The sequence below is a fragment of the Lissotriton vulgaris genome, chromosome 4_1, assembly GCF_964263255.1.
Source record: "Lissotriton vulgaris chromosome 4_1, aLisVul1.2, whole genome shotgun sequence".
In the NCBI taxonomy this organism is placed as follows: domain Eukaryota; kingdom Metazoa; phylum Chordata; class Amphibia; order Caudata; family Salamandridae; genus Lissotriton; species Lissotriton vulgaris.
This window is the reverse complement of record NC_141691.1, coordinates 118,016,696-118,029,424: the sequence shown is the minus strand read 5'-3', so window position 1 is coordinate 118,029,424 and position 12,729 is coordinate 118,016,696. Positions and strand designations below refer to the sequence as shown.

Genomic DNA, 12,729 nt, shown 5'->3' with positions numbered 1-12,729 from the left:
TGTTACCTTGTTGTCCTGTTGTATTGCCTGTACGCCGCTTTCGCTTTGTAGCTTGCTTGCAGCCGTTTTGCGCGTTGTGCTGCCACTGGCGTTTTTTCTTCGGGTTTGCACAGGACGTTGTTGTGGTGATTGTGAGAGCGCGCGTTCGCCTCTCTGGCCTTGCGGGCGCCTGGTGCCCGCGTTGGTGTTTCAGTGGAGTGGGACCGGAGCTCGGGGACTTGCGCGCGCGTGTCGCGCGTCGCTCCTCTTCCGGGTAGCAGACGTGTCACCGCGCATGCGCGTTGGTGACTTTCGACGCTCCGTGTGACAGGAGCTTGAAACGCTACGAGGCGGCGTTTTTTCCTCATTGCCTCTGCCCACTCGTCTGCCGGAGAGCTCCTCTGACGCCCTCTACCTCTCGGAAGGTTTTGGGCTGCATAATTATTAGAGGCGGTGCCTAGGGTGTACTTTACACGCAAGCTGGCCCCTCCACATTTAATCCTGATTGTTTTGGCACAGTTATTGCTCTGCCTCCTTAGCTTGCGTGGGGCTGTCACCCCCCCTGTCAGAGTCACTTGATTGTGACCTATTATTTACAATTTGTTTTGCTGTGGGCTTCTAGATATACTTCGGTATATTTGTATTTCTAGTTATATTTATATTTTCTGCCTGTTTTTCCTCAGTGGTGTGCATTGTTTTATCCAACACCATGGCAGACTACGTCAATGCTGAGGAATATTTTTATGAGGAGGAGCAGGAGGAATCATTTGAGTATGATTTAGTCGATGCCCTTGACCAGGGCGTTCAACATTCCGTCAATACTGCATTGGTCCGTGCCATTGGGCCATTGAAACGTCATTTGACTGACTATGCCCAGCAACAGGGTTGGATTCCATCCTCTGCTTCCAAGCATTCCTCTAAGTCACCCAATAACCCTCACAGGTCTGACTTTGTACGTTTGGCCAGGTCTTTGTCTGCTCCTGCTCCGGACACTGAGGATACCTCTTCTTCATCATCTTCTGGTCCCTCTGGTCCCCCTCCGGCAAAAAAGTCCCGAAAGGAACATTTTGTTGACGCTTCTTCACATCCCCCAGTCTTGACCTTTGAGCCTACGGATATCATACACCCTAATTCCAAGGTTTGGTGCCCTGCTCCAGAAGTCGCGGACTATATCCAATCCCATATCCGTGATTCTTTTGATCAGGAGGTGCGGGCTCGGTTACGTTCCGAGTGCCCTCGTCCGGAGTTGGCGGACAAATTGGCTGATACTCCGGAGGTCGACCCCACAATTTTGACTTATCTTAAAAAATTTAATAAGGATCCCAAGAAGGGTATTGACCGTTCTTGGCGACTGTGCCAAGACAAGTTACTAGATCTGCTTGGTCCATTGACAAAAATCCTGGATCTGGGGTATCAAGCCCAAGGGGAGGCGTCTGGCATTGACCCTGATGTCCTGATTGGCTGGGCCCAAAGGGCTATCTGTCTCCTGGGGAACGCAAACTGTGCCCTTTCAACGGAACGTAGGCGTTCCATTTTGCTGAAAATGGATCCGCGCTTATCTGAGCTGGCTACATCCGAATCCGGTGCTCTGGCTCAAGGTCTGTTATTTGGTCAGCCTTTTTTGAAGGAGCTGACTAAATTTGTGGCGACCTTTAGTGGCCTGGACAAGTCGCAATCTTCCTTGCGCAGGGCGTTCCGCCCGGTTTTTGCCAAGGCCGGACGTTCAGGGGGACGTTCGTTCGGCCGAGGTTCTGGTCAACAACGTGGCCAACAGTCCCAACAGGGTGGAGGCGGACAGCGTCAGCAACAGCAACAGTCCTACTCCGGATCTAAAACCACCTTCTACCCCTCCCGAAAAGGTCGAGGCCAAGGCAACAAGGGAGGCTACGGTGGAAACCAGGGAGGACGACAGGATTACTCCTCTGCAGGTGAGCCTGATTCATTTCGACAGTGTTATTCTGGGGGGCAGGATTCAGTATTTTCTAGAGAACTGGCGCTCGATCTCCAGCGATGCTTGGATATTGAAAACAGTGCGGGGGTACCACATCGAGTTCTACCACCCTCCTCTTCAGGGTCCCGTCCCTTCTCCCCTTGTTTTTTCCCAACGAGATTGCGAGGTGATTTCCAGGGAAATCGATTCTCTTCTTCTCAAAGGGGCCATTGTGCGAACGACCCTCCATCCACAGGGGTTCGTCAGCAATGTGTTTCTGGTGGAGAAGAAAGGGGGAGGGTCTCGCCTTGTACTCAACCTCAAAGAATTCAACAACGGGGTGATCTATCGTCACTTCAAGATGGAGGGCATCCATCTTCTCAGGGATCTTCTTCGCAAGGGCGACTGGATGGTTCGCCTGGATTTGAAGGACGCATACTTGTCCATTCCCATCTTTCCACCTCATCGCCGTTTTCTGCAGTTCCAATGGCTGGGGGACTGGTTCGAATACACGGTTCTCCCGTTCGGTCTCTCGTCCGCCCCATGGTGCTTCACGAAGCTCCTGCGACCAGTCATGGAATCACTGCGTGCACGGGGGGTGCGACTTATAGTGTATCTGGACGACATTCTTTTGATGGCTCAGTGCCCTCTACAACTGCGCTCCCATTTGTCTTGGACAATCGATCTACTTCAGTCTCTCGGATTTCTAGTGAATCCGCAGAAGTCTCATTTACTACCCACTCAATCGATAGAATTTCTGGGTTTCCTTGTGGATTCGGTCTCTTGCCAACTTCTTTTACCTGCCCAGAAAGTCAGGTCTATCAAGAGGGAGTTGAAGTCACTGTTGTCTGCACCGAACGTATCGTTGCGGTCGATCGCTCGGATTGTCGGGCTGTTGGCTTCTTCCATTCAGGCGATATTTCCGGGTCCCCTGCATTATCGGGCCTTGCAACGTCTCAAGATCAGGCACTTGCAGAAGGGTCTTCGGTATTCCGACCTGGTTCCTCTGTCCCAAGATGCGAAATCGGAAATGATGTGGTGGCTCCATCACATGGAGGCTTGGAACGGGAAAGCTCTGTTCGGCTCGACTCCGGACTTGGTTTTGGAATCGGATGCGAGTCTTTGGGGCTGGGGAGCCCGTTGCGGAGACTTGACGACGGGCGGCCGTTGGTCTCAGGACGAATTAGCCCTTCATATCAACTGCCTGGAACTTCTGGCGGGATCGTTTGCGATCTACAGTCTTGCTCCACAAGCCACCAGCTGTTGCATTTTGCTCCGCATGGACAACATCTCAGCGGTGCGATATGTGAACAAATTGGGGGGAACTCGGTCGAAGTTGCTGGCAGAGATTGCGAAGGATTTCTGGCACTTCTGCCTACAGAGGAAGATCACTCTTATTGCAGAATATCTCCCAGGTCGCCAGAATCAAGTGGCCGACTGGAATTCTCGCCATCTGCTGGACTTCAGCGACTGGCGTCTTCACCCTCGGGTCTTTCGATCCCTGTCTCGCCTTTCGGGTCGCCCCTGGATCGATCTCTTCGCCTCTCGCCTCAATGCTCAACTGCCCAGGTTTTACAGCTGGCGTCCGGATCCGGAGGCCATCGCCACGGATGCCTTTCTCCAGACTTGGCCTCCTAAGCTTTGCTATGCCTTTCCCCCGTTCGCGATGATTCCGCGAGTCTTGGCCAGGACGAAGCAGTTTTTGTCGGAGATCGTTCTGATCACTCCTCTTTGGAGAGCTCAAGCGTGGTTTCTGGACCTTCTGGAAATGAGTTGCTCGACTCCATTTCTGCTTCCAACTCGGTGGAACTTGCTGTTGGATCCTCTGCTCCAACCGCATCCTCTAGTTCTGTCGGACCAGCTCCGTCTGGCGGCGTGGCGTCTCTCGGGGAACGCTGGAAAGTCCTTGGCTTATCTGGAGACGCTGAGAGATTTATCAGTGAAGCTTGGGCCCCCAACACGCGCAAGCGTTATGCGTCAGCTTGGCGTCGGTGGTGTGATTGGTGTTCTGAACGGAATCTGGATCCCGCTTCTGCAGATGTCTCTCTAGTGGTTAATTTTCTTGCTTCCATCGCTTCTGCTGGTTCTGCTTACAGGACCGTCAATTCTTTCCGCTCCGCTCTCTCTGCGGGCCATGATTTGGTCGACGGAAAGCCTGTTGGGGAACATCCTCTCATCTCTGCATTGTTACGTGGTGTGCGAATGGCTAAACCACCATGTCCGAAATATGTTGCTCTATGGGATGTCTCCATTGTGTTGCGTTTTCTAGAGGCTTGGCCTCCCAACGCTTCTCTGTCTCGTAAGCAGTTGTCTGCGAAATTGACAATGCTTTTGTGCTTAATATCTTGTAAGCGTGTTTCGGATGTCCGCGCGTTGGACCTCGCGGGTCGCTCTTTTTCCCCAGAGGGCGTTACTTTTACGGTTTCCAGACGTACCAAGACTAATCTGTCTACTGTCACTTACCCAGCGTTTCCCCACAATCCACAATTGTGTGTGGTACGCTGCATAAAAGATTATGAGGTGAGTACTGCTCCTTTTCGTCAAGATATGTCTGGACAGTTATTGATTGCTTTGTTAAAGCCTTTTAAGCCTGTGGCGTCAGCTACTCTGGCTCGGTGGGTGCGCTGGCTTATGTCTGAGGCAGGAATTGATACCTCCATCTTTGGAGCTCACTCCGCAAGGGGTGCCATGGCCTCTAAGGCTTTTCGTGTTGGTGTGAGTTTGCATGACATTGTGAAGACAGCTGATTGGTCTTCTGATACTGTGTTTAAGACATTTTATTTCAAACCCATTGTAGATATTGCCTCTGTTGTGGTGGAACAGCTTTGAACAAGCATAATCTGAAGCCTCCTGTCCTGCCATAGAATTAAAAATTTGCAAACATTCGTGACAAGAATTTTCAATTCTATTAAGGACACGGAGGCGAGGATTATCCCACCCATTGGTATTCTACTGCATTGTTTATGTTGCATCTTGGCTTTATTATGATCTACATTGTTAAAACAAATTATGAAGTGCACCGCTCTAACAGTCTGTTCTGCACCATCTATCGGTGGTAGAGTATATGTTCAAAAAATACAATTGTTCCAAATAAGAGAACGCTGAGTCCGTAATTGCAAATAAGTGTTCAGGATTGCTTTAATGTTTCAATTGAAAGACCAGCCAACGCGTTTCGTTCCGTCAAGCGGAACTTCTTCAGGGCGTAGTGGTAGTTGACAAATGTAGATATTTGTAGAAATTTCCTGAGCTGGGATCACGTGTTGCGATAAATATCTTTAACCTCTATCCGGATAGTGACGTCTACAGTGAATCTCTAGATGAGAGTAGCAAGAATATGGGTCACCTTATTGCTTCGAGAGAAGGTGTTTTATTTGGGAGACCCTCCTATTTCATCATCCACGGTGGCGGTAAGTTGTTTAGTTTAATATAGGGTATTGACCTTAAAGCATACGGTGTGTAAGTTATTCACTGTCGCTCTAATAATCTCGTTGGATCCCTATTCAGCTCAGAAACCACAGTTACATTAAGGTAGTTACCTGTCCGGGTCCCATTGGAATCCCCAGTTGATCTGCATTGTTTTGCATTGATTTTTCCCCACCCTATGTGATGCGACCTTCAAAGGTTTTGGGAATATATGTTACGGCTCTGTTTTTCTTGCAGGTTCGGACCAGAAGTGATCTATCATCTTGGTCTTTCCGGCACCGTTTTCCGCGCCTTGGAGCTTGGATTTGCTGTGTTTCCTGATGCACCTTCGGCGCTTTTGGAGTGGTTGCCTGTTTTTCCTGTTGGATTTTCTTTGCGGTTCTGCCTTTGGACTTTCCTTTCTGGATGGTTGGCGGTACTTTTCTTCAAATGACTTTAGACTGTTTATGGTTCCTGGACAAAGAAAGAGGAAGTGTTGTCCTCTATGGTACCTTATATAGCATGTACTCTCTATGGTTGCCTAAGGGCTCATGGGAGTTGTAGTTTTTTGTTTTCTTTACTATGTTCCTATTGGCTGCTGTTGGTAGTAAAGAAATAGAGAAAGCATAATCCTCGCCTCCGTGTCCTTAATAGAATTGAAAATTCTTGTCACGAATGTTTGCAAATTTTTAATTATCGTGGCTGTCAAGCCACGGTAATTCAAAACATATGGCCTCTGGTGCGCGTAACAGACATCAATAGGCAATAGGCGGAGCTACGCGACCACCTATGGCCTACTGCGTTTTCTGTTTAAAAACAGCACGCACCCGAAGGCCAATGAAAATGCACCTTTGAAATCCACATGTGGAATTTCAAAGTCCATTTTCAACACGCCCGGAATAGGACTCTCGCTCTGCGAGACACTGCGCATGCGCAGTGTACGCAGAGCCCGAGCCCTAAAGACAGGTGATTTCGGTAACATTATTTTCTCTGGCATAGTAATGACCTAAAGAACTGTTGCTCTTGTGCTTGGGGAAGGGGCTACATTCATAGCATTGGAAAGTGAAGAGCAAAAAGGGCACAGGCCTAGATAGTTACAATAGAAAGTGTCTGACTATCCTTGTAGACATTCCTCAGTTCTCAGGGAAGGAGCCTAATCCTAACAATTTTTCTTTTGGGATTTTCTTTAAAAATGGAACAACTCACGACTGATAATCATCAATAAGTGTTCAGCACTTCAAGCAGAATTTCTAGTTTTCTAGGAATTTGACCCTCAGGAACTGGCCTGAGATGTACAACTCTATCCACAAGAACTCAAACCAGTGCTGCAGATGCTGATGACTGATCCATGACGATGTTTATTTCTGATGTCGGAGTCAATTACTGCGTGCTCTACTTGATTTGCTTGATATAGAAATAATTTGTAATTCACCCACCATTTGAGAGAGAATTAAATGTGTTTGTGCACCCTTGGCTTCTTATGCATACTGCTCAGTCTGTAAATGTAAATATGGCCTTGAACATATCAGGTTTTGTGTACTCTAATGTGAAACTATCAAGTTTATCTTAATGTGTGAGGATTTTTCCATTTGTTTTCACCAACAGAACGCTAAAAATCTAACAGCATATGGTTGTACTGATATCCCTGAAAACAATGTCAAAATAATATATATCCTGAGGAAGGCTGGCAAATTATTTCCATGAGAAACACAGCTCACCCTGATTCTACTCATTACATTTCAATGATTCCAGAAAACACATGGTGGAATTTGATGAGCTATTCAAATAGTGAATACCGTGTTTTTATGTGTGTTGCACCACTTTATTGGGTATAAAAGCATTAGTAGTTATTGACATTTTTGATTTATTCTGAATTATCTTTAATAACATTTTGGTAATTGGATGATTGTGTCCATTCTACGGTGATGTGATTCTTATTGGTAGCGTTGGTTATGGTTATTCTGGTAAAGTCATACATTGGCCTGTGTGATTATTCAACTACACTAGTGTGTTGTGAAATTGAGTCTACTGCGGTGTAATTTAATTCTGAAATTGGCTGATACCTCATTTCATAGATCACAACCTTTCCTCTTTAAAAACTAATTTTCTATGTATTCAACTGCATAGAGAGGCACTTGAAAAAGGAAGGCACTCCAAACCAGTTTTCATGCCTGAGGAATTCTGGAAAAAGAAATAATGAAGACTGTTGTTCCTCTACATTCCCACCTTGGATAATCTCACCTCGATCCAAGTCGTTAATGAATCCACAAATAGTAGAGGATGGGCCCTTGAAAGCGCAATTATCGGATACGATCGCTGAATATTTTTCCAGTTATGCTGGTATCACCTCATCCCCGCTAGTTGAATGGGAAGCGTTCAAGGTGGTGGTGAGAGGTACAACTATTGGAACTACGGTAGGAGTCAGACAAGAAATAGTGCGTATCTTGTGGAGGGGCAGTTGGGCTCGCTAGAAAAAGAAGCAGCCGAGACCTCAGCTAAGGCAGATAAACTACAACAGGCAAGGATAGAACATGCAGACCTATTGGAGAAACTATAGTGGTAGACTATGGATCAAATGTGCAGAGAGCGCATGTAGAGGCAGATAAACCAGGCACACTGTTAGCTCATATCATACACAATCAGCCCCAAGCCACCCTTATAGCCAAGATTCACTCCCCATTTGGTGAAGTGGTGGATACTCAACTAACGATCAATGCGGCGTTTCACATTATTACAGTCACCTATATAGTGTACCTGAACGTGTAGACAGGCTAGAAATAGTGGACTCCCTTTGTGGTGTGACCTTACCACAGCTGGATGAAGCAGACAAAGACAACTTAGCTTCACCGATCATCACAGAGGAAGTTCAAGTGGCTATACGCGGCATTCCACCGAATAAGACTCCTGGCTTAGATGGCCGACCAACAGAATTTTATGCGGCATATGCTAAAGAACTGGCACCTCAATTAGGTAAGGTGTATGAAACAGTATTGAAAGAAGGATCGCTTCCCCAGTCTACAAAACAGGCACTGGTGGTATCATTACTGAAACCAGGCCGGGGTGCTACTGATATCACAACATATCGACCCATGTCACTTTTATACACAGAATACAAAATATTGAGCAAAATCTTAGCTGCACGTTTGATGCCAAGACTCAACAAGTTAATACATGTAGACCAATGCGGGTTTGTGCCACGAAGGAGCACAGCGCATAACGTGAGGAGGCTGTATCAAGTAATGTGCCCCCCCCCCCCCCCCCGGACCAATACCCAACTGCAGGATGTCTGTCCCTGGACATGAGACAGGCATTTGATACACTGAGATGAGAGTATATGCTAGAGGCATTAAAACGATACGGCATACCAAGTGAATTTCTGACCTGGATCGGACTACTGTATGGCCCGGGTACGTTTGGGTAAACATATTTCTAGGGAGTACAAAATCTTCTGAGGTACAAGGCAAGGGTGCCCGCTATCCCCTATGCTTTTTATATTAGCACTGGAACCACTGGCGCACAAATTGCGCACATCGGCACAGGACTGGGGTATACCCATTAGGCCACTGATGCATACAGCATCATTATATGCCGACAATATAATATTATATACTAGAGATTTGCACAGTAGGCTACATGTGACGGCAGCCCTTTTCGCAAAGTTTGGTAGAGTGGCAGGTCTACATATTAATTTTGATAAGTCAATAGCCTTCTTCTTCAAACAAACCGAGGCTCCGCACATGCTTGACTTTGGAGACAGCAGAATACAAATATCTCAGAGCACATTCAAGTACTTGGGAGTGCATTTATACCGAACGCAGCAAGACACACTAGATGGTAATGTGCAAAAGACAATAGCCTCATTAAGATTGCAAATAGCGTTCTGGATACCACCACCGCTCTCTGCCACCAGCCGCTTGGCTACTGCCTAGAGTATTGTATTACTTCACAACAAACCTGCAACTAATGCCTATGAAAGTGTTCAAGGTACTAAACTCATTGCTGATAGAATTGGTATGGGGTGTGGGTAGACGTAGGGTGGCACTCAAGAAACGAATACTGCCAACAACAGAAGTTGGAATGGGAGCCCCTGATTTTAAGACCTACTCCATGGCGAGCCAGTTACAATGGCTCTCAAACTGGCTAGCGGGCCGAAATCTGCACAAAATCGATTATACGCCCAGAATGCTAGAACAGGGCAAATTGCAAGCCAAATTAAACAGCCCGCACCCAATTAATATTGCGGACTCCCCGCTATTGCAGATAGCATTGAAATATTGGAGATATGCTAAAAAATATACTAAACCACATCTATCTTATGCCCTAAACACACCGTTGTTGGGACTGCCGATACCAACGGGAACAGTTACACAGAGACAACTGTCCAGCTGGGAGGAGGGAGGAATTACAAAAGTAGGAGCACTGTTCCAGGAGGGTACACTGATGTCCTATGCAGACTTTGTTAGCGCTAATAGGTTCCCCGATACTTTATTCCTATTACACACGGGTATATCGCACCATGTGCATAGGGAATGGACACCTGACGGGCAAGAACCACCAACAAATAGACTAGTCTACATGCTGTATTTAATGGGGAACGGCAGGCACTTGACAAAATAGCTGTGCGTGGGCATTAGATAGACACAGACCTCTCCATTAGGGACCTTGTGCGAAAAGTGGGAGGCAGACATGGACACAGAAATGATAGATGGGGAATGGGAGTCACTCTTGGCCTACCTGAAAGTAGTGTTGCGTAATGCGCGTTTTAAATTTATACAATACTTAAGAATGCAAAGGGCACATCTAACACCACACAGAATCCACAAGATGTTCCCCACAGCATCATCAAGCTGTCCGAGATGTATAGAAGGACATGCAGGGTTTATGCTTATGTTGTGGACATGCCCGGCACTAACACATTACTGGGCGCAAATGCTGACGGATGTGGTAGGCGGTCAGACGTGGAATACTGTGAAGAGCTGCATATTGAGGGTATATCCTATGGCGAAGGGATATAAAGTGCTTGCGAACTTAGCGAACTTGATTTGCGAACTTAGCGCTATTGCTGGCAAAGAGGCTCATCACTAGAAGGTGGAAAGCAGGAAGACCGCCAAAAATAGACACATGGAAGGAGGGGTAGCTAAAAGTGCTGTGTTACGCAGGGAAGAGCAGTGTGGACAGAGGAAAATACCCATAGCAATGGCCTGGGATATGCTGTGTGAGGCATTTAAAACGTGAGATGGGACTATCCGAGTGTCAGAAGAAAAAACGGGTGTAACAGAGTAGACACACCCTTCAGTTATCCAAGCGTTGGGGATGCATTAAGTGGACACTCCCGCAAGTAAAGAGCTAACAGAGCAGAGAAAAGTAATATGCACAGGTGTGAACTGTTAAAGTACTGTAGTAAACGGTAAGGCGCAATCTATTCTGCTGTTAAATATCAGGTATATAGTAGTTTCTGGGTGGGTATACTTGGGCGAACACCGGCTGGGTTTCTAGTTACTCAATTTTGTTAAGTTTAATAGAAATAAACACGGCGTAATCATATTGCTGATTAATGTACACAAGCTGTACGACAGACAATGGGTATAGGAATATGCTCACCAATATACAAGATGTGACTAAAAATTGTAACAACATAATCCTGAATCCCGGAGCTAGCCTATAATTTTCGAATTAGATATCATTATTGCTTAAACACAAATGGAAGTATACATGTGTTAGAAAAAATGCAATAAAGTTTGTGTTAAAAAAAGAAAGGTCTCTCTTAATGTGCCTGCGTATTGTCTCTCGCACCTCTGCTGCTCCAGTAGTGTGTGTAGGTGAAACGTCAGCAGTACAGCATGTTGCTTTCAATACACCAGCCTTACATTATCAGACAGAGTACAGCATGTGGTCTGTGCTTACTATGATGGGCTTGGGGAGGCTTCCATTGGGGCAGACTGAGGAAAGAGACAGCCCAAATAGTTTCCGCCGAGTAGTGGGAGAATGGGAAGCGGGGCTGCCACCAGGTGAGCTGCCACTCCGTCGAAGCGCCCAGTCAATGAGTGATTTCTTCCTTTTTGAGTGCTTCTGGGTGGATTCTGAAAGAAACCATACGAGTCTGATAAAGAAGACAGACTAAAATATAGACGTGTAGTGAAATTAACATGTTACAAACCCTGATAGCGGTGCACCACTGAATCTGAGTCCCAGTAGCTAGAAAGTTAGAACTCTTGAGAGAGCGCAATTTGAATAAAACATATGTATGAGTCATATTTACAAGCATATCGCATAAACATAGGAGTTGTAACGTGAAGTTGACACTTATAGCATAAAGTTAACCGATGTAATCAAAAGTAATATAGGAAATGTAACTGTATTCACTTTAGAACATGCATTAGATTTAGAAGGCCCGTATACGTAGTGGGCTAATGTATAGAATTGTAGAAATGCTTACGAAATGTAGGAACGTGCAAAGTAGAATTCATTTACGTATGTAGCTTTAAATGGAGAAACCGCGTGAAATGTAACATGGAGAAATGTGCAGAGAACATATACGGCGATGTAACAAATGAGAATATAAAGTTATACGCTATATAATTTATATTCTATGTACAATGTATTCACTTATTCGTAAAGGATTTGCTAAATACGAATATATATATAAATGTGTGTTAAAGGTTATACTGTGTAGAAGGCTTCTTGTAAGAAATGTTAGAAGGGTTTAGGTCATTTGTGATTTTAACCTGACTGACCAAGGGTTCACAGGAGTGTAGTCCGCTGTTTGTAATTTAGTGGGCTCACAGGAGTCGTGAATAGCCTTGATGTGAACGTGCGAGCCAAGGAGTCTAGTGCTTGCTAGATTTAAGGTGACAACGCTGGACAAAGTTTATGGCCTAAACGTGATAAGAAGCGCTTGGAATTTGAGAGTTGTTTTGAGAAGTCCATTCACAGGACCAAGAAAGGTTATATACATAACTATAAAGATTAAAGTTCTGCTGAGGTAATTGACTTATGTTCTGAAAGTGTCAATTGTAATATTGAATGAAGTCAACAGCAAGAAGACGAAGATGACATCGGAGGAGAAAGGTCAACTTAACGGACGGCGAAAGAGACGAAGCAAGGAAAAGGCTAGAAGATGACCTCACGGGGAAAGTCCGTGGTGGGCGTCGAAGGGGCGTTCCACCCACACTGTGATTGTGTATTTTAGGGACAGCACCCCGGGGAGAAGATAGCAATTAGCGAAAGGAACAGCGAAGCAAATTGCTCAGATCGAGAATAGAGAGAAGGGCGAGGAGCAGATGACTTGAGCAGATGCGCTGAGAGAGATCAGAGCGCAAGAGAGCAGTAGGCCGAGGACCCTTAGAGAGCGGATGGGTAGGCAGAGAGGGTACTGCTTCTTAAACTTAAGTTACCTTTAGAGGCTAAGAGAGTTTGAA

At 46.0% G+C, this 12,729-nt stretch overlaps 1 protein-coding gene across 2 annotated transcripts in view; it reads right to left on the bottom strand.

Annotated features, from left to right (window-relative positions):
* LOC147718446 (rho GTPase-activating protein 20-like) overlaps nt 1-12,729 on the bottom strand; it is a 489,762-nt gene that overhangs the window by 128,447 nt on the left and 348,586 nt on the right. For both annotated transcript variants that reach the window (XM_086918365.1, XM_086918366.1), the window contains one exon: nt 11,216-11,391. In XM_086918365.1, the coding sequence (XP_086774491.1) occupies nt 11,216-11,391 (176 nt within the window). The remainder of the gene's footprint in view (nt 1-11,215; nt 11,392-12,729) is intronic.